Source organism: Embiotoca jacksoni, unplaced genomic scaffold (genome assembly GCF_022577435.1).
Source record: "Embiotoca jacksoni isolate LCO1_2020_lvr unplaced genomic scaffold, fEmbJac1.0.p SCAF_3, whole genome shotgun sequence".
Taxonomy (NCBI): Eukaryota; Metazoa; Chordata; class Actinopteri; family Embiotocidae; genus Embiotoca; species Embiotoca jacksoni.
In genome coordinates, this window is record NW_027185381.1 from 17,353,545 (window position 1) to 17,374,184 (window position 20,640).

The 20,640-nt window shown below is 39.2% G+C and overlaps 2 protein-coding genes across 4 annotated transcripts; both read left to right on the top strand.

Moving 5' to 3' along the window:
* Positions 1–1,226: 1,226 nt before the first annotated feature.
* prpf18 (PRP18 pre-mRNA processing factor 18 homolog (yeast)) lies at positions 1,227–7,631 on the top strand. Of its 2 annotated transcripts, XM_069162471.1 has the most exons (11): positions 1,227–1,407; positions 2,022–2,099; positions 2,345–2,371; positions 3,575–3,676; positions 3,767–3,880; positions 4,269–4,415; positions 4,594–4,662; positions 4,960–5,100; positions 5,193–5,264; positions 6,351–6,506; positions 7,132–7,631. In XM_069162471.1, the coding sequence occupies exons 1-11, from the start codon at positions 1,342–1,344 to the stop codon at positions 7,210–7,212; spliced, it is 1,053 nt and encodes a 350-aa protein (XP_069018572.1). In that variant the 5' UTR covers positions 1,227–1,341; the 3' UTR covers positions 7,213–7,631. The 2 variants fall into 2 exon arrangements, with proteins under 2 accessions (XP_069018572.1, XP_069018573.1); XM_069162472.1 differs by lacking the exon at positions 2,345–2,371 and having other exon boundaries at positions 1,228–1,407.
* A 3,463-nt stretch (positions 7,632–11,094) lies between these two features.
* On the top strand, positions 11,095–20,140 carry LOC138206573 (uncharacterized). 2 transcript variants are annotated; one of them, XM_069163372.1, is made up of 5 exons: positions 11,095–11,923; positions 14,524–14,700; positions 16,323–16,532; positions 18,259–18,439; positions 19,075–20,140. In XM_069163372.1, exons 1-5 carry the CDS (start codon positions 11,438–11,440, stop codon positions 19,251–19,253), a joined length of 1,233 nt encoding a protein of 410 aa, XP_069019473.1. In that variant the 5' UTR covers positions 11,095–11,437; the 3' UTR covers positions 19,254–20,140. The 2 variants fall into 2 exon arrangements, with proteins under 2 accessions (XP_069019473.1, XP_069019472.1); XM_069163371.1 differs by having other exon boundaries at positions 11,097–11,923; positions 18,259–18,472.
* Positions 20,141–20,640: the final 500 nt, after the last annotated feature.

Sequence of the window (20,640 nt, forward strand, 5' to 3'; positions counted from 1 at the left end):
ATGGTATGTTCTCATCTAAAAGGTCGAGTCAGACATTTGCCAGAAAGTGTACTGCTATTTGAACAAAAACAGAAAAGAGACCAGTATTGAGGCATCAAACTTACACTTTTTTCTTCTCAAAATAGTATCATACAAATCTGTTAATATTACGTTAGTGACTGTATTTTATGTTGAAAGAAACTACCCTAATGTTTGAATAAAGGGAATAACATAAACTCTTATTGAAATGCCATATATAATGCAGGACTCAGAGTGCAGACCTATTAAATGTGTTTAAATATTATGGATATCCATATCCATCTGAAACTAATGCAATGAATCATTGTATGCATTTTTTTTTCTCTCCCTCCAGTCGCGAACTTGCCTCAGGTAACTAGGCTCTATAAATTATGACTCACTGCAGGTAATAGGAGGTATTGAGTCACGACAATTGAAGGCCAGTTATGTCTATTGTTATTTTCTTCAATCTCAAGTAAAAATTTAGTTTTGGTAATTTCAGAAAGGTCACATCACAATTTGTATCCCCAATCTTGGAGAAGAATATAATCATCCGACATTACCTTTGAAACCACCTGTTATATCTTGAACCTGCTATCTTGCATGTATAGGGCTGTGCATGTCGACCTTGTTCAATAAATTGTAATAATTACCCTCAAAAGTCAAACATGAGAAGTTTGGGTAGTTAAATAGGCCTACATTATGCTCATGGAAAAGAGGTTGAACTGCTTTGACCTGCTGAACAATATTGACAATTCAGAACAAACCACAACCTAACATAAAAAGTTAAACCCTGTAACACTTTGTGATTATATTCTGAAATTTTAAATTCATACCTGCATATGTGTATTGAAAAACTAAGCTATAAATAATTATATGTAGCCTATAAAATTATGTATATGACAAAATGTCGATAGTGATTTGAGAGAAGTCGTAGGGCTGACTGCAGTCACGTTTTTTTTTTTTTTTTTTGGTGTATCCTTTAGGATTGTATTTAATTAATGTAATTGTTTGATAACGTTTATTGTATATGTGATAGTCGGCTATATCCATAACATTATGAATATATGGCAAGAAGAAGAACATTTTCACTTTTTGATATCCTTCTTCTATTCGTGTTAAATACCCTAGTTGTCATTATAAAGAGTCAGTTACTTGCATTTTGTTTTTATCATTTTATTTTGAAACAATTAACAAAATAAAATAAACCCACGTATTGTTTTTAAACTGAACTTCCGTACTCCGGGTCCACTTCCGGTTTAAGCGTGAGCGTGTTAGCGTCGTGGCCTTATTTGTGATAATTCGCAACAGCCGACTAATAATACTCCATGTTGCTGTTCTGAGATGGATATACTTAAAGCAGAGATCGCAAGAAAGAGGAAACTCCTGGAAGAAAATCAGCTTATTGACGTAAGTATCTGATTAAGTTGCTTGTTTTTGTTCGCGTGGTGATTTAGCCCTGTTGCTAAAATGTTGACTAGGTTCGCCAGCGTTAACTTATAGTTTAGTCGACGCTGTTATGATCGTTTCTTACCCATATTGATATATACCTACTGGGCGTACAGTACAATATATATATATATATATATATATATATATGCCCACATTCAGCAAAAGATGAATTCTTAGAATCGGGAGAAACAAGCTTTGTTTGCATGCTTACGTTTGGGTGTGTTGTCACTTAAAAGGGACATTTAGTTCCTGCTGCTGCTTAAATGTACTGTGTTATAGTGGCCTTCACAATTGTGCAATTTACTGCAGGAATGTCGTATTCAGCTGTGTTGGTTTTTAACAGAACTTTTCCACCTAATAAAATGAGCCAACTGCATGTTAGTCCGATAGAAAAAAATGCTGCTAAACTACTGAATATATAAAATATATAGAAATAGCACGTGGTGACTTTCTCGTGAGGTGTTACGCCACCTCAGGCTTCACCACCAGTTTGATCTTTTCAATTGTGATGTAGACAAGAGTTTGTTTCTCGTTTGATACACAAGCTAAACTAATTATCTCTCTCTTCGCAGGACTCCAAGAAATTCTTTAAAAGGTCTGATCTTGCACGCAAGGAACAAGAAGACTACTTCAAAAGATGTGGCTATAAGGTTGATGTCAACATCACTCTCTATATCTCACGCGCTCTAACATGCTCAGAACCATCCAAATCACTGCCTTTCTTTAGTTTTATCTCGTGTTTAATATGACGCTCGAATAATAGTGTAGTTCAACTTTTTTTTCCTCAAGAAAACAAAGTAAGATCAGGTGTTGATGCTCAGGTTTACATTAGTGTCTGTGTCTGTGTTTACTGTGCTGTTTCTCCCCAACCTGCCTCTGCTGCCTGCATCTGTAGGTGCAGAGAGAGACTCCCGAGAGCCAGGTATGGGATTGCACAGTGAAGGTAGCAAAACAGGATGCATGATAAAAAGGATAAAACACACTGTGTCCCGAAAGCTTCCTCTTCCTTGGCACCCTTTCTGAGAGTTCATTTACTGTAAGCCTGTGAGGATGAAAGCAAGAATAACATGGTGGAGACAACTTGATGTTCCAGTGCGGGTTGTTACAAATGACCCCATGAGGACTGGAGGTTTTGGTATAAGATGCTTGGATGAAGTCAACTCTATGAGTCAGTAAATGTGATTTAATTGATTACAATACTCCACCATTGTCAATATTTCTGGCTTTATATATATATATGTGTGTGTCACAGTCACTCTCACAGTGATGTGTTATAATCATTTGTCAGAAAGCTAGGAAACAAGGAAAGGAAGCCACCAAGCCAAAGTGGGACACAGCTGCGATGTGGATTAAAGCATGGGATGCTGGACTGAAATATAAAATATTTTTTGTTATGAAGCTGTGCTTCTTATTTTGCAAATAATTTATGACAGAAGCTTTAATATTTCAATCAACTTTAAGTGTTCCCCGGTTTGCACTGCCTTCTAACAGCTGCTCTATGGAAAATTGCATTTCTGTTTTACTTTGTTCAAGCCATAAAACATCAAACCTTTTTAGCTTATTATTTTTGTACATATGTAATACACATGTTTATTTGAGCAAGAGCCATTGTTTGTTTGGTAGGCTTTTTGTCACCGTTTCCCAATTGTTCTTTTAGATTGTGCTTCTTTAAATCACAATCTAAGAGTGCTGGGATGCATGTGCCCATGACAGCATGATACTGAGTTTCCCCGTTGCAGAAGATATTGAATTTGTTTTTTTCTGTGATTAGGCTTGAGGTGTTGCAGCCAGCATTCAAATTCCACTAAATGAAAGTTACGTAATATATGAAATATTCTATTTATTTTCCTGCTATTGTGTGACTTGTCTTTATAGAAGAGCTGCGGGTCACATAGGGATGTGAATGTTTGCGATTCAACTCATATTAGTGACACACATCCTCTTCAATCCTGAGGTCTCATCTTATGAAGACATTGTATATGCTTCAACACAGCTGTATATGTTTCATTTGCATGGGCCTAGAAAGAGCAGTGTTTTGACATGATCACATTCTAAACCTCCATGTTACCTTCACATCCCTTTGATAATGTCAGTATATTTCTGTTCCATCCATGTTGTTCTGAAGATTGATAAAACAGAGGACGATGAACCATCCACTTCAGCTACTCCAGTGTTAGAACTGGAGCTGACAGAAGAGAAGCTGCCGATGACACTGTCACGACAGGAGGTAAGTCAATATATGACTTCAGCTCTTTAAGCCTTCTTGCCATACAGTATTACATGTGAAATATGCCTTTTGATCGCTCTGTTTGCGTAGGTTATTCGACGGCTTAGAGAACGAGGGGAACCAATCCGATTGTTTGGAGAGTCGGATTATGACGCCTTCCAGAGACTCAGGAAAATTGAAATTCTGACCCCAGAAGTAAACAAGGTAGGACTGAGTGTATCTGGGAGTGGAACAGAACATGCAGCATCCATGTTCAGAAAGAAAATCACACTCTGAACCTCTCTTCTGGAAAATTCACTACTGTTACAACCTTTGTGTTAACGTGCCTTCTACTCACGTACACAAAGCATTACTTTTATATGAGCTGTCCTTTTACAGAATCATCTTGTTTTGTTCCGCAAAGCTCTAGACAAGGTCTGTGAAGTAGTGATGCTAGGTTTTATTTCAACACCAGAGTTAATCACGTGTTCTTGAGTGAACGAAGGTGGAATTTATGGGGTTTAAAGTGGTCGTCATATTCAAATATTTAGGTCAAAACAGTTGATCAACACTTTTAAACCATCTTGGTCATAATATTTGCTACTGTGTCTAGGGTTTGAGGAATGACCTGAAAGCAGCCATGGACAAGATCGACCAGCAGTACCTGAATGAGATTGTTGGAGGAACAGAGGCGGGGGAAGTGGACACACAGCATGACCTGAAAGTGCATGAAGAAAACACCACCATAGAAGAACTTGAGGTATACTGTAGTTTGCCAGGGAGGACTCTTGCTAGATAGATAGTTATTCAAAAGTTGACCGGCATCAAAGAGATACCAAATCTGATGAATTTGGTTCATGTTAAATATGCTTTTTAAATGTTTGTCAGTCAATGTTTGGGTTAATTCTTTGCCTCTTAATATTGAAATTATTCCCTAGGCTCTCGGAAAAACCCTGGGCACAGGGGATGATGATGGAGACCAGGACGTTATCGATAAATTTTTGAGGGTAAGGCAAGAAAATCATGTTCAACCTTTTCATGTAGAGGGAGCTGTTGGATAAAGAATGTTCACACCACTACTGTTGCTGCTTTTCATGCTCTGTTCTTTATTCATTCACTGTTGAATTGTTTTGATGTTGAATGGATGAATGCATTGTTAGTTTGATGACAGGATGTTATTTATGTTTTTTATGTACTGTGATGCATTCTATCCAGAACAAGAAATCATTATCTGACTAGTTATAGTCACCAGTTCAGTTCACAGACACATTTTCTTAAAAGCCACGTTTCCTGTTGGATTCTAGTTTCTTCTTGGCGTTTGGGCCAAAGATCTGAACAGCCGAGAAGACCACGTGAAGCGCGGTGTTCAGGGCAAGGTGGCCAGTGCAACACACTCACAGACCGAGTCTTACCTCAAGCCTCTTTTTAGGAAGCTCAGGAAGAAGGTAAGTTTTGTGGAGAGATTAAAACAAGCTGCAATACGTGGCTCATTTACATGTGAATTAAATTTGTCTTATTTCATTTTAATCTCTTTCAGAATTTACCAGCTGACATCAAAGAGTCAATCACAGACATCATTAAATTTATGTTGGAGAGAGAATATGTCAAGGTATGTAAATGTCATCTAATACCTCCACACAGGTCACGTCACGTTTTTGGGTCGTCCGCCCATCCATCCCTTTTCTCGTGAACACAATATCGCAAACACGCCTCAATGTAATTTCTTCAAATTTGGTACAAATGGTTAGTTGGACTCTGATTAGATTTTGATGGGCAAAGGTCACTGAGACCTTTTACAAAACACATTTATAGCCCTACAACATTCCACACAAATGTTTAATCGGATAAAATGATTATTCACTCTGACAGAACTAAGCAATATTAAACGAGAGGGTGTGCTTTAACGTGTGCTTTGCACCAATATTACACCCTCGAGTTTAATGTTGCGTTTATACACCAAGCTACCATCTAAATGAAATATGTCATCAAAATGTATTCATTTTGTGCAATTCGCTCTCAAAATATAAACCCTTTTGTTAGTGTGATCTCCCATTTTCATGGCAATATTAACAACTGCGAAACAATCAGTCGTGTCAGTAGAAGCGACTGTAATGTATGCGGCGTTTACCACTCCAGGAAGTAGGCCGACCCTTTAGTAACGACCTAGCGACAGAGACGAGATCTAGTCCGTTTTATTCCTTTCTTGAGATCGTTTCTCAAACTGAATAAATACAGCACATAGTAACACAAAACTATTAAGCTCGCTCAATCTTGCAAGTACCCGATGAAATTTTTTTTATCGATGGACTCGTATTTTTACGATTTCAGCACCGTGTCATGTGTTAAAACAGCTGGTCAAGCTAGCCGCCGCTGGGATTTGAAGTGTTCGACTGTCGGTGATGTTATGGGTGCTCGGAGCAACACATTTGTCCCAAAAGAGACCCAATTTCACCAGATGGGCCACATTTAATGGGCCTATAACAAGTATAAACAACATTTTATTGCATATTAAATGAGTTTCAATTCCAATTGTATATTCCCACAGAGAAGGCGGACTGATATTTCTAGTGATCAGCAGGGTGCCTGTTATGCTGATTTGAGCACGTTCCACATGCACAGTTGACCAATCAGATCGCTGGGTTGGAACTACTTGTTGTAGTTACTACGTTTAACAATCTTGCAAACTTTCTTACAGGCAAATGATGCCTATCTACAGATGGCCATTGGTAACGCTCCCTGGCCTATTGGTGTGACTATGGTGGGTATCCATGCCCGTACCGGACGAGAAAAGATCTTCTCGAAACATGTGGCCCACGTTCTCAATGATGAGACGCAGAGAAAATACATTCAGGTGAGACTCCGAGATGATTTCCTCCAAATGACATCTAAATCTTTATTAGGTTGGCATTTGTTTTCAGGACAGTGTCCCTCATTAAATTTCATAAGAAGGCTACAATCTAATAACCACTATTATATCTTTATCATGATCATCAGTGGACATCATGTACACATGTTGCTCAGTTACATATCTACATTGTTCCATGCTCAGTGATAAATCATCCAAAAAAATCAAGATCATTAGAAAATGTTTAATATTAGTATAATGTTTATTAATATAATAAATAATTCAGATTTCTTAGTATTATAATTAATTTTTTTTTTAATGCATCCATGTATCTACTGGAATGCTGTAAATATTACAAATAGATTTTAATATAGTTTTTATATTATTCATTAATACTACAATTTTGCCTGTATGTCTAAAAAAAAAAAAGAAGCTCTAAAATGAATGTTGAGTCGATTTAAGAAACAAACTCTTTGGCATGCCTGGTAATAATTACAACACCCCATATTTATTAGGAAGATAGATTCTACCTGACCTAAACTAAAAATAAGATATAGTTGGCCCTTTTTTTTTTTTTATACATTTCATCCACAGTTAATTATCCTTGTTTTATTTGTATTTTTCTCTACAGGGACTGAAGAGGCTGATGACGATCTGCCAGAAACACTTTACAACTGTTCCATCAAAGTGTGTGGAGTACAATGCTCTTTAATTTGTGACTTAGGCCATGGCTATCCGGTCCATTGAATCACAATACAAAGAAAGGAATTTTTCACAGCCGCTCATTTATGGTTTCTATTATGACTGAATCATTGTTGTGGCAGAAAACACCCCAAATCTTTCTATAGTTTTCTATATTTTATTTACTGCTGAGGTTCTAGGATATAAAAGATATTTCTTTAATATCGGCTTACATAAGTTTTCAGTTATTTCCAAGCTGTGGCAGGCAGAATGTTATTTACCAAGGTGGTATACATTTTATTACTCCTGAGATCTTACACAAATTATTAACATGCTGTAACCACAACAGATTCATTTCTATGTACATATTTTCAGGACATAATGTTGTGACTTGTTGTCAGTGTCTCACTGTACCATCTTAGTGAGAAAATAAAATGTGTTTTTATTGTACCAGCTCTCCGGATTGATAGTTTTTGTAAAGTGCTACAACAATTTCCCCTTTCAAGATAAAAAATTTTCTGTAATAATCAAGATTTTTTTCTCTGCAGCTAGGCTGTTGAATGGGACTATTTTTAGTCACCATAGTTTGTTTTGTCATGAAAAAATGTTTTTCTCCAGAGGAGAAAGTATCTCAACTAAAGGACTCTCACCAGAGTTGTCTTTAGTAAAATCTTTACTGCCCACTGTGTTACTTACGAATTCATTAGGAACGTACTTATTAGATATAAATAGATGATTAAGGAATGTGTCCTCTTATGTGCATGACTGGACAGCAATCCAAAGCATGATTTAGACATAAAACTAGGTTTGCATCAAACTGATTGCTGATGGAAACCTTCCAGTAGTTTTGCTAAGACGGTAACATCGAGCGTCATACGCTGACCTTATTACACTGAGTAACCATGGTGATGTGATGTGCTCCTTTTGGTGATAGTATGTTCTTGGTTGCCTGAACCCACGTCACCACCGTTTCAGTCTGTCAGCTCTGAACACGTCACTCTTTGGAGACGCAGCTGGGCAGGTTGACAGTTGGTCGTGCAAATACCGTGAAATAGTGCTTGATTTTCCTCGGAACTTTCTCACTTCCAGAACCCACATCTAGTCGACAGCAAAGATGACAGTTTCCTTTTAACAGCTAAGGTGGAAAAATATTTTAAATAAAAAAAATAACTTTATCTGAAGTCATTGCATTTATCCATGGAAGTTTTTATCTACCCGTCCTTGAGATAAAGTGAGCTGAATATTTTGGCTTTTGTCCAGTCTAATCTGATGCGTCACTGTCAGCAGAGATGTTTGCCAAGGACTTAAAATGATGGTCAAATGAAAAGTGTTTGCAGTTCATTTTAAAAATAACAAGAGACTTCTTTGTGTCCTATCATACCCGGGGAGTTGTGTTATCTCCCAGACCGGTAGTCTGACCCAAGAGGGGATAATTAATTTTAGGAGGAGATGAGAAAAAAAAAATTGTTGAATTAATATTCAAAGTTAAAGAAAACCAGATTGTTAAAATATCCAGTGGACAAGTAGAATACTTGAACCAACACTGCAACATTTATGTAGTCATGTTTGGTGAGAAAAACGTTGGTGTTAGTCAGGCAGATGCCGAATTGATCAGCCCAAAACACATGCAGACACAGTGGACGGTAAGAGAAACATGTTTGGTTTGTAGAACAAGCACAGTGGGGGAGAGATTGTGCAGGACGGCTGCGAAGGCTGAGCATAAAAACAATTGCTTGCTGAAGGGAACATATTAGATTCATAGCTAACATGTTGGACTTCCCCGTTCCTATCGTTGATAAATTGTGCAGCAGCTCTGTCACTGTCCTTTGTGAAATGTTCTTCGTGGCATCAAAACACGATGCTCTGATTTATGTTAAGTCATTGTTTCTTGATCATCCTCCTCATTTCACTTTAATCCATTCAAATATTCAAAAGACTGCAAACTAATAGGTGGCCTCATCCCATTCTCATGGCGGTGACCCTGTGTGGGGAGATGGTGATTTAATGCTGCCTGAATTCCCTGACAACAATGAGGGTTTGTATTCTTTATGTGGGGGACTAACTTGTTTATTGTCTAATGACCTCAGATCTATGTGCAGCCCCATTACTGGCTCCAAGATGTGGGAAAGCTGTTAAAAAAAAAAAAAAAAAAAAGTTAAATCTGGAGCCCATTTGTTCAGGCATAGAACTGTTAGAGTAGGACGTGTGAGGCATTCACTCAGTCCCATTAACACATTCAAATCCCCATGGCTTCGTGGAAGGATTATCTCCATCGCCCCTGTGTAACTGCATATATTAGCATGCTAATGTACAAATCAAAGCAATAATGTTGTTTAGATGCTTAATAATTTTCTACTTTATTATTTTATGGTACATTGTGGTAGGAAGTACTTATGCTATGGTGAGATACTACACTGATTTTAATTAAAAATCAATTTCATGAATGCCGTATGTTCAGGGAACATTTGACATTTGTAATATAGTTTACATGGCAAATCATCTTTACCCATCTGTTCTTTCATCTTATTCTGCATCATTAATGTGTAACTAGGGAATATTTCAGTTTATCATTTCATCTCCAGGTGACCACTCTCCTTTCATTACCTTGTAGCCCTGGAAGGGCCATGTCTGTGTTTGCCTACCAGCTTACAGGTTTCAACTGTAATTACAGCTTCATTTTTCTTTTCATCTGGACTGACTGGACTATGATCGTTGCCAGGCACCTGACTAGAGGTGGGAACCAATTACCGGTGGAGGTATAGTGTGTCACTGTCACACCAATATGTCTCTCTCTGTGTTTGTCTTCTGTCTTTCTCCCTTCTCCCCTTTCTCTCTGGATCTTTGGCAAAATCTGGAGTCACTTAAGTGAAGTGATGTAATCACCGCCTTCCATGTGTTCATTTTATTAGCTGGGCTCAAAAGGGGCTTAAAGGTCAGAGCATTTGTTAAAATGTTAAAGTATACGATGAATGGGATGTGTTGGAGTCACTCAGGGAACAAAAGTGATGCAGTATTTGGATGAGAGACGATAATGCTGTCAAACCGTAAGAAATATCAATTTGTTTATTCACTTTTTTTGTTTGTCATTTCTTAATGAGGTTTATATGAACAGATACATGTCAACCTGGTTTGGACAGATCTCTTGTCCATCATATTTCATTTCAGTTCTGCTGTTTTCAATGTGCCATCATACATCCATTTTCAGAAGCAGCGCCACCGAAAGGCATCTTTTCTTCAAAATTCTCCTCTAAGGAGCCATTACCATGGTGAAATATCTTCATAGCCAGCGCTTAGTTCACAGGAGATAAAGGAAAAGGAAAGAATTGGAGGCCCACAACATTACATGTAGACAGCGACTGCTACGGTTCTTTAAACTGATCAAATAAAAAGGAAATACGACATGGCCCAGAGGGATACAGGAGAGATTAGAAGGCATGTGGAGCTTCCTACGATACAGTACACTAGTATCTCCTCTAAAATTGATATTTTTTCTTAATTGCCTGCAACATTTGACTGACACAGTTGACTCTCATCATTCAATCAAATATGTCACCACCTTTGTAACTTGTCTTCCCTCCCTGAATGGAACATTAATGTTGGAAGATAGCAGTAGGCGTCTGTTCAAGTTGTCATCAGTCCTCTGGGGTTATTTGCTGCGGCAGACTGCATGGCCTTGTGTGTGTTTGTGTGTGTGTGTGTGTGTGTGTGTGTGTGTGTGTGTGTGTGTGTGTGTGTGTTGAAAGAGAGAGAGAGAGAATCGCCCCCTCTTGTTTTAGCAACAGTAAATCAATAATTTCTCAGAGTAAAACCAAAGCCGCTGTCCAGCCCCTGCGGTTTACTCTTCAGCATCTCTTGGGTTTTGGGAGAGGACACTCACATGCCCACGGCGAGTTTTCCAACGACTTTATGAAGCCATAGCACTTTCAGAAATGTGACTGATTTTTAGACATGTAAAAGCTGCTGATACGTTTTAAACTGCTCATGTTGTGCTGACGCTCTCTGGACACACACCTCACTCCAGGCTAGAGGGAGAGAGAGAGAGAGAGAGAGAGAGAGAGAGAGAGAGCATGCTGCAAAGACTCAAGTATCAGCTGAGGGAGCGGAGAGGATGCATGTGGCAAGTCGCAGCTGCTCAGGCTGTGGGCATGGATGCAAAGCCCGCTTCTCTCTTACCGTGAATACAGAGGATGACAGGACGAGCTGCTCATTAGCAGGAGAGGATCCAGCTCGGCACACCGACACATTCCCCTCGCGGTATGGACGGGTTGCAGGCAGAAAATAGCGGAGTTGGTGGCATCGGGGAAAACGCGGAGGAAAAGTATCGGGGACTCGCCTATGACACTGCTCTGAGCACTTTGGTGGCGGTGGCCCTGTACGTCGTGGTGAAAGTGAGCCTGGACGGCTTCAGACAGTGGCGGGCCAGGATCTCGGTGCTCATCGTGGGTTCGGGACCTGTGGGGCTGACGGCCGCGCTGGTCGCTGTCCGCTCCGGGAAGGTGCTGAAACTGACCGTGCTGGATGAGAGGTACCGGACCGCCCTGCTCTGCCGACCCCAGCAGATCGCCCTGGATCCCCGCAGCGTGAAGTTCCTGCTGGGACTCGGGGTGGACTTTGATAACATGGAGGGCTGCTGGCACAACGAGCATTTCTTCACCAGAATAGGCGTGTTTCAGGAGTATTTGCTGAGCATCCTGGAGCAGAAGAAACGGAGGGTGGACGTCAAAGTACAGCTGGGTACCAAGGTATACCCTTTTTGTTTTTACTGATTTCAAGTTATAGTTTGACAAACCATTATGAATCTTATGGTCGCTCTGTGTAACAAATTTACAGTACAGCACCATCAGGATTTTCACAGTCTGTAATGGACAGATAGATTTAGACTCCTAATAATCCTCCTGTGAGGATATATTTAAACCACACCTTATATAACTTAAATCTGTTGTATAAATCTTTGTTTACATAAAGCCTATCTAGAATACAGCCTCCCAAGAATCACACTATCTCATGTTGGGATGATTGTATACCTTTATAGGCTGTCAAAACCTGATCCTCCCAAAGTGACAGTGGTAAAAAAAAAAAAAAGACTTTGGTGTGAGCCTACTCTCCAGCAGGCGTCTGAAAATTATAAGCAGTGATGGTGACAGAAATGTTTGTCCCTTTGTCCAGTCAGAAGGCTCAGTCTTCTCAGGCTCTTGAGTGAACCTGAACGGTGATATTGTAGCCTCATGATTCTTTTTGTTTTTCCAGACCCATTTGCTCAAAGCACCCTGAAACATTGGGAACTTATTTTTCTCACTAAACACAATTGTATTCATTGGTAATTGTTCGTTATTTCGGAGCTGTCATCCTTACATTTGACTTTCTGTCAGTCAATTTGCTCATTCACACCACAGATAATACAGTAAATTCTCCCAAAGCTTCTCCTCACGCAACATTGTGTAATGTCAGACTGAATGCTGCTCCTCAATTGAAATAACCTGTTATGTAAGATGACTTCAAACCTGGGGAGAATCCCTTCTGCAGTTTTTAGGCCAGTAGAAAGTAAATGACAGAATTATAGTAAACAAATTCCCATCAAAACATGCAGCATTATAGCATCAAAAATAAAAATGGATTTCAAAACGCAATCCTATTTGGATTGCAACGGATTTATTTACAGATTTCTACTCGGATTAACAAGAGCATCTCCAAGCCAAATGCATATTAACTGAAATTTGTGTCTGGCACTTGATTTTATGACACAACATCAAAAACACCACACATTTTAATCAGTGCACAATGATTAAATAACAAATGCTATCCGTGTTAAATTAAATAATTTAAACTAATTTACATAGCTATGAATTTGTATTTTATACCAGCCCATCCACCCTCTATGACACAAAATAACCTACTAACACAAAAACTGCACACTAGTTTCTGAAAGAGAGGCTGCCAGTGCCCAGGGAGGGCAAACAATGATTAAATGTTCAGTGAATATTTGTGTCATGGCTGGAAACTAGAGCCTAGACTTTATTACTGCTCCAGTAAGACTGAGTGTCACTGTAGGTGTTTTGACAGTTTCCATTTTGAAGTTTTTCTTTCCTACTTCTCATCAAACAAGAGTAAACTTAATTAAATCTCTTAGACTGTGTATTAGCTGATGCTCCTTGCTGGTTTTGGCCAGCAACTCTTCCCTGTTAGCTTTTGTCCTCCCTGCTATCCAGTGACTCACCAACCTTAGGAAGATGGAAGACAATGTCAACAGGGTCTTTGATCATAACAAACTTCAGTTTAATTTAGAGTCACTGCCAAGTTTGCTATTTCATCTTGATTAGGCAGGACAGCGTGTTTGATGACCAGCTATTTTTAACCTGTCAAGTCTGTCAATGCTTCAAAGGTCTGGAATTGCAAAATGGGTCTTTTAAATCACCTGTTCTCTGTAATCTGTATGGACTAAACATAGATCTTTCAGGCTTTGAGCCATTACAGCCCTTGTACAGCTCCTTTGTTCTTTCCTTCAGTCTGTCAGTCTGTCCCCAGCTTGCTTTGGCCTGCTCTTTGTTCTCCTGTGAACACACAAGTAGCTAGTGTTTTACTGAGCGGCGGCCATACACTGGCATAATAATAAATCTCTCCGAGACAAGCTACTAAAACAAGCAAAACTTGTGGAGCCCACAGGTGGTGGAGAAAGAAGTCAAGTCTGTTGGCCAGATAAAAGTTGCAATTTAATTGAATCTCCAGATGAATCAGCAGATTTAAGTGAGTTAAATTAAATAAAAATGTAAAAAATGTAATATTTTCAGAAAGTTTAAATATTGATATTGTCATCTGTAGATCTTTAACAATTGACTTGATGAAGATTTCTGTCTGTTCTGTATTCATGAAGTAATTTTTTCTATCAAAAAGTCAAATATTATCTTGTTACCAGTGCCCACTTGTGAGAATTTGATGCTTCTCTTTCTCATACTTGACAGTAAGCTGGATCCCTTGAGGTTGTCTACTGAGAGGCTTAACTATCTTTTTAAATTGTAACAGGCCATATTCTGTATTTAAGAAGGTAGTTAGCTATCAAATGATAAATAGGTAAGAAAATAACCAGCAGATTAATTAATAATAAAAAATAGCTATCAGTTGCAGTCCTAGTAACCTGTAAAAGGCCTAACCAGGCTATATCAATGACATAGAAACACTTAATGTTGCATAATAATTAACATTTTTGGAGACTCTTAATGTCTTGCAAGTTAACTGCTTTACAGAATACTTATACACAACTTCAATGAAGTAAAAAAATGCTTGTTATCCTCATCCCCATGCCAAATTAGCTGTAAACTCCAATATTTACCTCTTCTTGTTGTTGTAGTTCACAGAGGATTACCTGCGGCGGATTCCACACAACAACTGGCCACGTGTGATTGTGGTGGCTGACGGTTCATGCGGCGACTCCTGCTCTGTTTTGGGGATCAGCTCTGACTACACCGTGGAGTCCTGCCATGCCTATGGAGCTAATGCCACTATAGAGAGATTGGACCAGAGACAGGTATACGCACGCACGCTCGCACGCACGCACGCACACAATCTGTATAAGCTTACGCAAACACTGAACGATGCGTTTTCTCATGAGTGCACACTGAGACAGTAATAACCAACAGGTTGCTGTTTGTATAAAGAATGAAGGCAGTGGAAGGATATTATAGTGAATGTCAATTTGGCCCTTCTAATGTGTGATCTGAGCAAACAAGTGCTGTGGACCTACCAATAACAGCTAACCACAATATCTGACTCATAAACAGCCAGATTTCAGCAGACTGTTGGATCTCGTCAACACCAACACTGGCCCTATTTTGATTGACTCGTTGAATTTGATAAGGGCAGCTGTTGAGGCAGGTGATGATGACGACAAAGCTTTTGATTCATTACGCCCCACTGGACAGAGTCATAATCTGCTCCCTGCTAGGTGAATATGAATTAAGATATCAAAACATCAGCTGCAATGTTTTTCGCACAGTACACCAAAGGTTTTTTTCATTACATAAGCAGATGGTTCCTTGAATGATGACTCAGTGATGCTACCATGAGACTCACAAATGGCTGAACAGATAAATATGTAACACTTCCACACAGTAATCATCTCTAAAAATGCCCGAAAATCAATTTGAATAATTATTTCTTTGGCATTCTATTTTTTTAATATAATCTGCAGATAAAGATATAAAAAAAAAATGACAATATGATTATAAATGTGTAATATGCAAGGAAGAAGTATTGTTCAGACAATCCAACAAGCAAACATCACATTCCTGCTGGTCTACTGAGGTGGAGACAAAATGCAAATTATGTTTAAATCAGTAGTCAGTTCCTGATCCTGCGCAGATCACCAGATATTAGTGATTGATGATACTTGTACAATTCATGCAGACTGACTCATATGCATGTAAGGTTGCTCTTTATATGATATCTTATTATAGCTGATCTGCACTAACAACACAGAGGATTAGTTTGAAAGAAGAAATAAACATGTAGAAGTGAAAAGCTTCCAGGGTAATATCTGACTAATATCTGAATACAAGCATATCCGCCCTTCCTGTTTTATATCACCATGTCCATTCATATCACGTTCTCTTTAGTGGCTGCGTGGCTGCCTTTTATTGGCTGATTTTTTTCTCCGGCTGTTTCCTGTAGTGATTGAATTTACCTCTCAGGATATGACCTGGTCGTCCCTACTGTCCCTTTCTATCGCCTCCCAGTCGCTGCTCTGCTCCATTCCTATCTCCATTGCTTGCCCTAAATGCTGTTTGATTGCTCTTGGCTGTTTTATGTCATTGAAAAGAAAATTGATCAATTCTGCCTTGAGGGAAAATGGGGAGTAACTGCCAGATTGAACAGCAGAATAAAAATCAAGCTATTCTTAATCTCCACTCGAGTGACAACAGCCCTACAGGCAGAGATGTTGTACATAATAGGTAATGTCCTGTGTCTTTCCTCGACATGCACATCATAGTGTGCATACATATTAAGAACTAGACTTGCTAAGCAGATATATTGTGAATGTCCAAGTGATTATATCAAATATAACATTAATTGTTATTACTGGTCCTTACACATGTTATTCTACCTGAAATGATTTGAACTTGGCGTGCTTTATGTCTCTTTTAATTTCAGGTGCCCACTCCTGAAATCCGTGCCCACAGCCTCTACTTCGACCTGTCTGCTTATGGAGTGGAGGCCCTGCGAGAGCACCGAAACCCAACAGCCAAGTCTGGCTTCCACCTGAAGATCTATGGCACCTTCAGAAACCGCTACATGGCCCTTGTCTGCTCTGCCTCTGACACCAAGATGGTTCGCTTCCTCAGGCACACAGCAAACTCCTCTGTAAGAAACTGGTTCCATTCTGGTTCAAATCTGCTCCAGAGCTTTGTTTATTGTTCGCTGTTATGTTAGTGGACTCCAGGTGTGAAGAATATGCAGCTGTATTCCCATATTAATGCAGAGGGCAGATCAATTATTAACTCTGGCCACAGTGGAGGACTGCCTTGCCTGTCTACTTATTCCTCACCTTTCATTCTGCAAATAGCCTTTTATGCACTATTATTTGAATCCATTAGAGGGTGTGTGTGTGTGTGTGTGTGTGTGTGTGTGTGTGTGTGTGTGTGTGTGTGTGTGTGTGTGTGTGTGTGTGTGTGTTTGTGGGCATAAGTGCTTGTGCGAGAGTGATTATGTCTGTGGACGTACTTGAGTGTCCGTGAGCCAGAAAGAGCACGAGAAGAAGAAATGGGGAAAGAGGGCAAGGACAAAGTAGAACTCTCACATTTGTGTGTGGGTGTGTATGTGTGTAGAGAGGCCATCTGTAATCTGCTGTTACACATCAGTGAATAAATGGAGGACAGAAATTTTCGTTCCTGCGCTCAACAGCAGTCTGTGAGTACTGTTACAACAACTTCTCAGTTGGTATTTTACTTAAAGTCTCTAGGTTTTCATGTCAAGGACCATTCTGATCATGCAGCAACAGCATGTAGTGTAGTGCACACAGGTACATAGCAAGACCATCCTTGGGGCTCTTGTTGCTATGTGGGTGGCCATTCAAATGCACTGTTACTTGGTAACAGTTGACTGTGCAAGCATGGGTCAAAGAAGAGGAGAGTTGAGCAGAAAGAAAACAGAGAGCGTGAAAGGCTTGTCACTCAATACCCACAGTTGTGTAGAATTGATGCAACGGCATAGCAATCAGTGGACAAATTCCTTCTACACTTTTCACGTGTCTATATAGATTTTCTTTTATGAGTCACCTCAGTTTACAAAAGGTACAGTTTCTCTGGAGGAAAAGAGGCAATAAAATCTTTTATTTTGAAAGCGGGACATTGTCTTAAAGTATCACAAGCCCATTAAAAGTCAATGGTGGAATTAGGGCAACAACTAATGATTATGGTGTCGTCTATAAAATGTCAAACAAAACAAAACTGAAATGTGGCAAGCACAATTTCTCAGCGCTCCAAGATGCGCTCTTGTTTGGTTGAATGAACAGTTCAAAACCAAACGATAAATAATTCATACCATATGTGACAAAATTAAGCATTTAATAAACTGAAGTTTTACTTGACTTAACCCATTCATTTCTATATCACAATCGTTCATTTTCTATCAACACATCTATTAATTAAATCAAGTTAGAATCAGTCACCATACATCTCTTAATAAGTCATATCAGTGTTAATATAAAAATTATATATATGTTCCTCAATAGGATCAATGCTTGTAAGTATATTTCCAGCAGTTAATCTTAACACAATTCTTGACAATTTTGCAGATTTTCATTGTAAACTCATTACACGTATTTTGTACATCCAATTATATTATTACATTTCTTAATATTCTCAAAATTTTGAGGGCAGGTTTTTTTTTTTTTACCACCCCAGATGCTCTGCAGTCCAGTCATGATCCAGAATGTTTTTTTTTTTTTTTTTTTATATAGCTTCACTCTTTTTCCTTTTTGCTAAAAAGTAAAGCCACATTCTAAACTCAGGTGCTTCTGTGGTGCCTCTTAGTTCTATTGTGAATCCATGTTTGACATAATAAACTTTTCCTCTGTTTTGTTGTCCAGATCATGAAGAACATTTTCCACCAGTCCTTCAATGCCTACAAGACAGATATAGAGCCTCGTCTCAATGATGTGACGCTCCACCACATGCAGTGCAGCCGCCGCCTCTTTGAGATTCAGTTGTCACACAGATGCATCAGCGCTGCCTACATAGAGGGGGACAATGTGGCGGTCACCGTGGAGGGTGAGGCAGCACGCGTCCTCAATTTTGACACAGGTACATGTCTATGAAACACCAGTCATTGTGTTGCCAAAAATAGGAAGGATACGTGCCAATATGTGCCACCTCCTTTATTCTTAAGTTATGCTGAAGGTGATACATAACATCAAAGATCACTATTAGCAGAATAAAGAGGGCTTCAAACCAAGGAGACATTTAAAGAGCGCAAGATGGGAAGAAAGACAGATGCAAGGAAAGGATAAGTTCTTTTTTTTTTATGCGTCCATAAAATGTGTTGATAGATGTGTGACTCATTACTGCACTCAGCGGCCCTTCAGCTGACGCTTATTTGGTTTTGTCTCAATGCCGCTCAATGTGTATTTGTGTACCACTGTGTTCTTTTCTTTTAGACCATAACTATGCCTCCAAGGCAACAGTTTAGTATTTGTGTGCAAAATGAAGTCTTCTTATCCGAAATGTGTGCATAAATGAGATTTTATTGGACGCACGTTCTTTTCTTTTCCTTTCCTTTCCTTTCCTTTCCTTTCCTTTCCTTTCCTTTCCTTTCCTTTCCTCTCCTCTCCTCTCCTCTCCTCTTCTCTCCTCTCCTCTCCTCTCCTCTCCTCTCCTCTCCTCTCCTCTCCTCTCCTCACCCCCAGGTTGTGGTGTAAATCTAGGTATGCGAGGTCTGGAGTCAATGGGGACGTTCATTTACCGGACAGCCACGGCTGTGGACCAGAATGAAATTCTAGAGGCACTGTCAGCTAAGATGCAGCACTCCAGGCAGGTGGCTGAGACCTTCAAGCAGACAGGTCTGGCTGAGTCAATGTATGAATGAAACCAGAGGAGGACTTGGTAAATGCATAATGCCACCTAGTGGAAAGCGGTGGTGGATTATTCAGTGGGTGTTTGCAAAGAATCATTAGTCTGAAGCAGAAATGGACCGCTAATGTTTGCACACCAAACTGAGCTGAATGAGCGTCAACAGATGGATAATGAATGTAAACATGTATCCATAGGTCTTTGTGACATACAGACCTAATGGGTGTAGTGAGAATAACCAGGGCCAAATCTTTCTGATTTTCAGAAAAAGTGATATATATCTCTCAGTTTGAAAAAAACAAAACATATATTAATTCACTGAAGTAGAGTATTCAGGGGAGAGGAGTCTAGTTTCAAGAGTTGGAACAGAATTTGGGAATACTCTGTAACCCAGAATCATTTCCATCTCCCATATATTCCCTTAATTAAGGAAACAGTTGACTCCATTTTCCAAAATATATAATAGCTGATTATGTTCAATGGCATGCCACATGTGTTGGTAGAGAAAAACAGAGTATGGCATAGCATCATCAGCTTGAACTGAGAAATGTAGAAAACTATTATTGCCCATGCTTTAACGAAGACTACACATGCAGAATCCGATGAAGTGAGGCAGCAGCTGCTCCAAAGTGTTATTATCAAGCCTTTTGTCTGTGTGTTCGTCTCATGATGTGGTGATAATTATGGTGATGACGTTCTTAAGTATTTACTAAAGTGGCCTATTTTTGTCAGCTGCCTTGTAAATGAGTTAATTGACATATTTCAAAAATGCAGGTTACTGCAACGATATTATGTGCCAGTTATATTGTTACAAATTTACAGTATTTGGCTGGTTTCCTTCTTTTATTTTGGTTCAGGTGATCTGATCCTATTGAAGTGCCAATAAAGATGCTGACACACTGATTTGGCAAGAGTGATGAGGATGTTGTTTACTTTGAACTGTTTCATTTGTTTATCAGAGATTAACATGAATTAAAATCCTTCTCATTGCACACATGGCCTTTAGTGACCAGGCTCCATCATATCTAATCAACCTCATGTATCATCCTAATAGAGCACTTTGCTCTCAGAGTGGAGGCTAGAATGGAATGCAAAACTTTCAGTTCCAGGTTCCTTTTCTGTAGAACTAGCTCCCAGTGTGGTTTTGGGAGGCACACACTATCTCTCCTTTAAAATTAGGCTTAAAATGTTCTTACTTGATAGGTGGTACAGTTAAGTCAGGCTCAGGCGTCCCTTAGTTATGCTGCTATAAATCTAGGCTGCAGGGGACCTCCGATGATGATGCTTTGAGACTACATTTTTATTTTTCTATTTTTACTATGTTCCATATTATTTTTACACTGTAAATTAAATTGAACCGAATTGATTAAAATGCAATTCAATGAAGACTAAAAACAACCAAT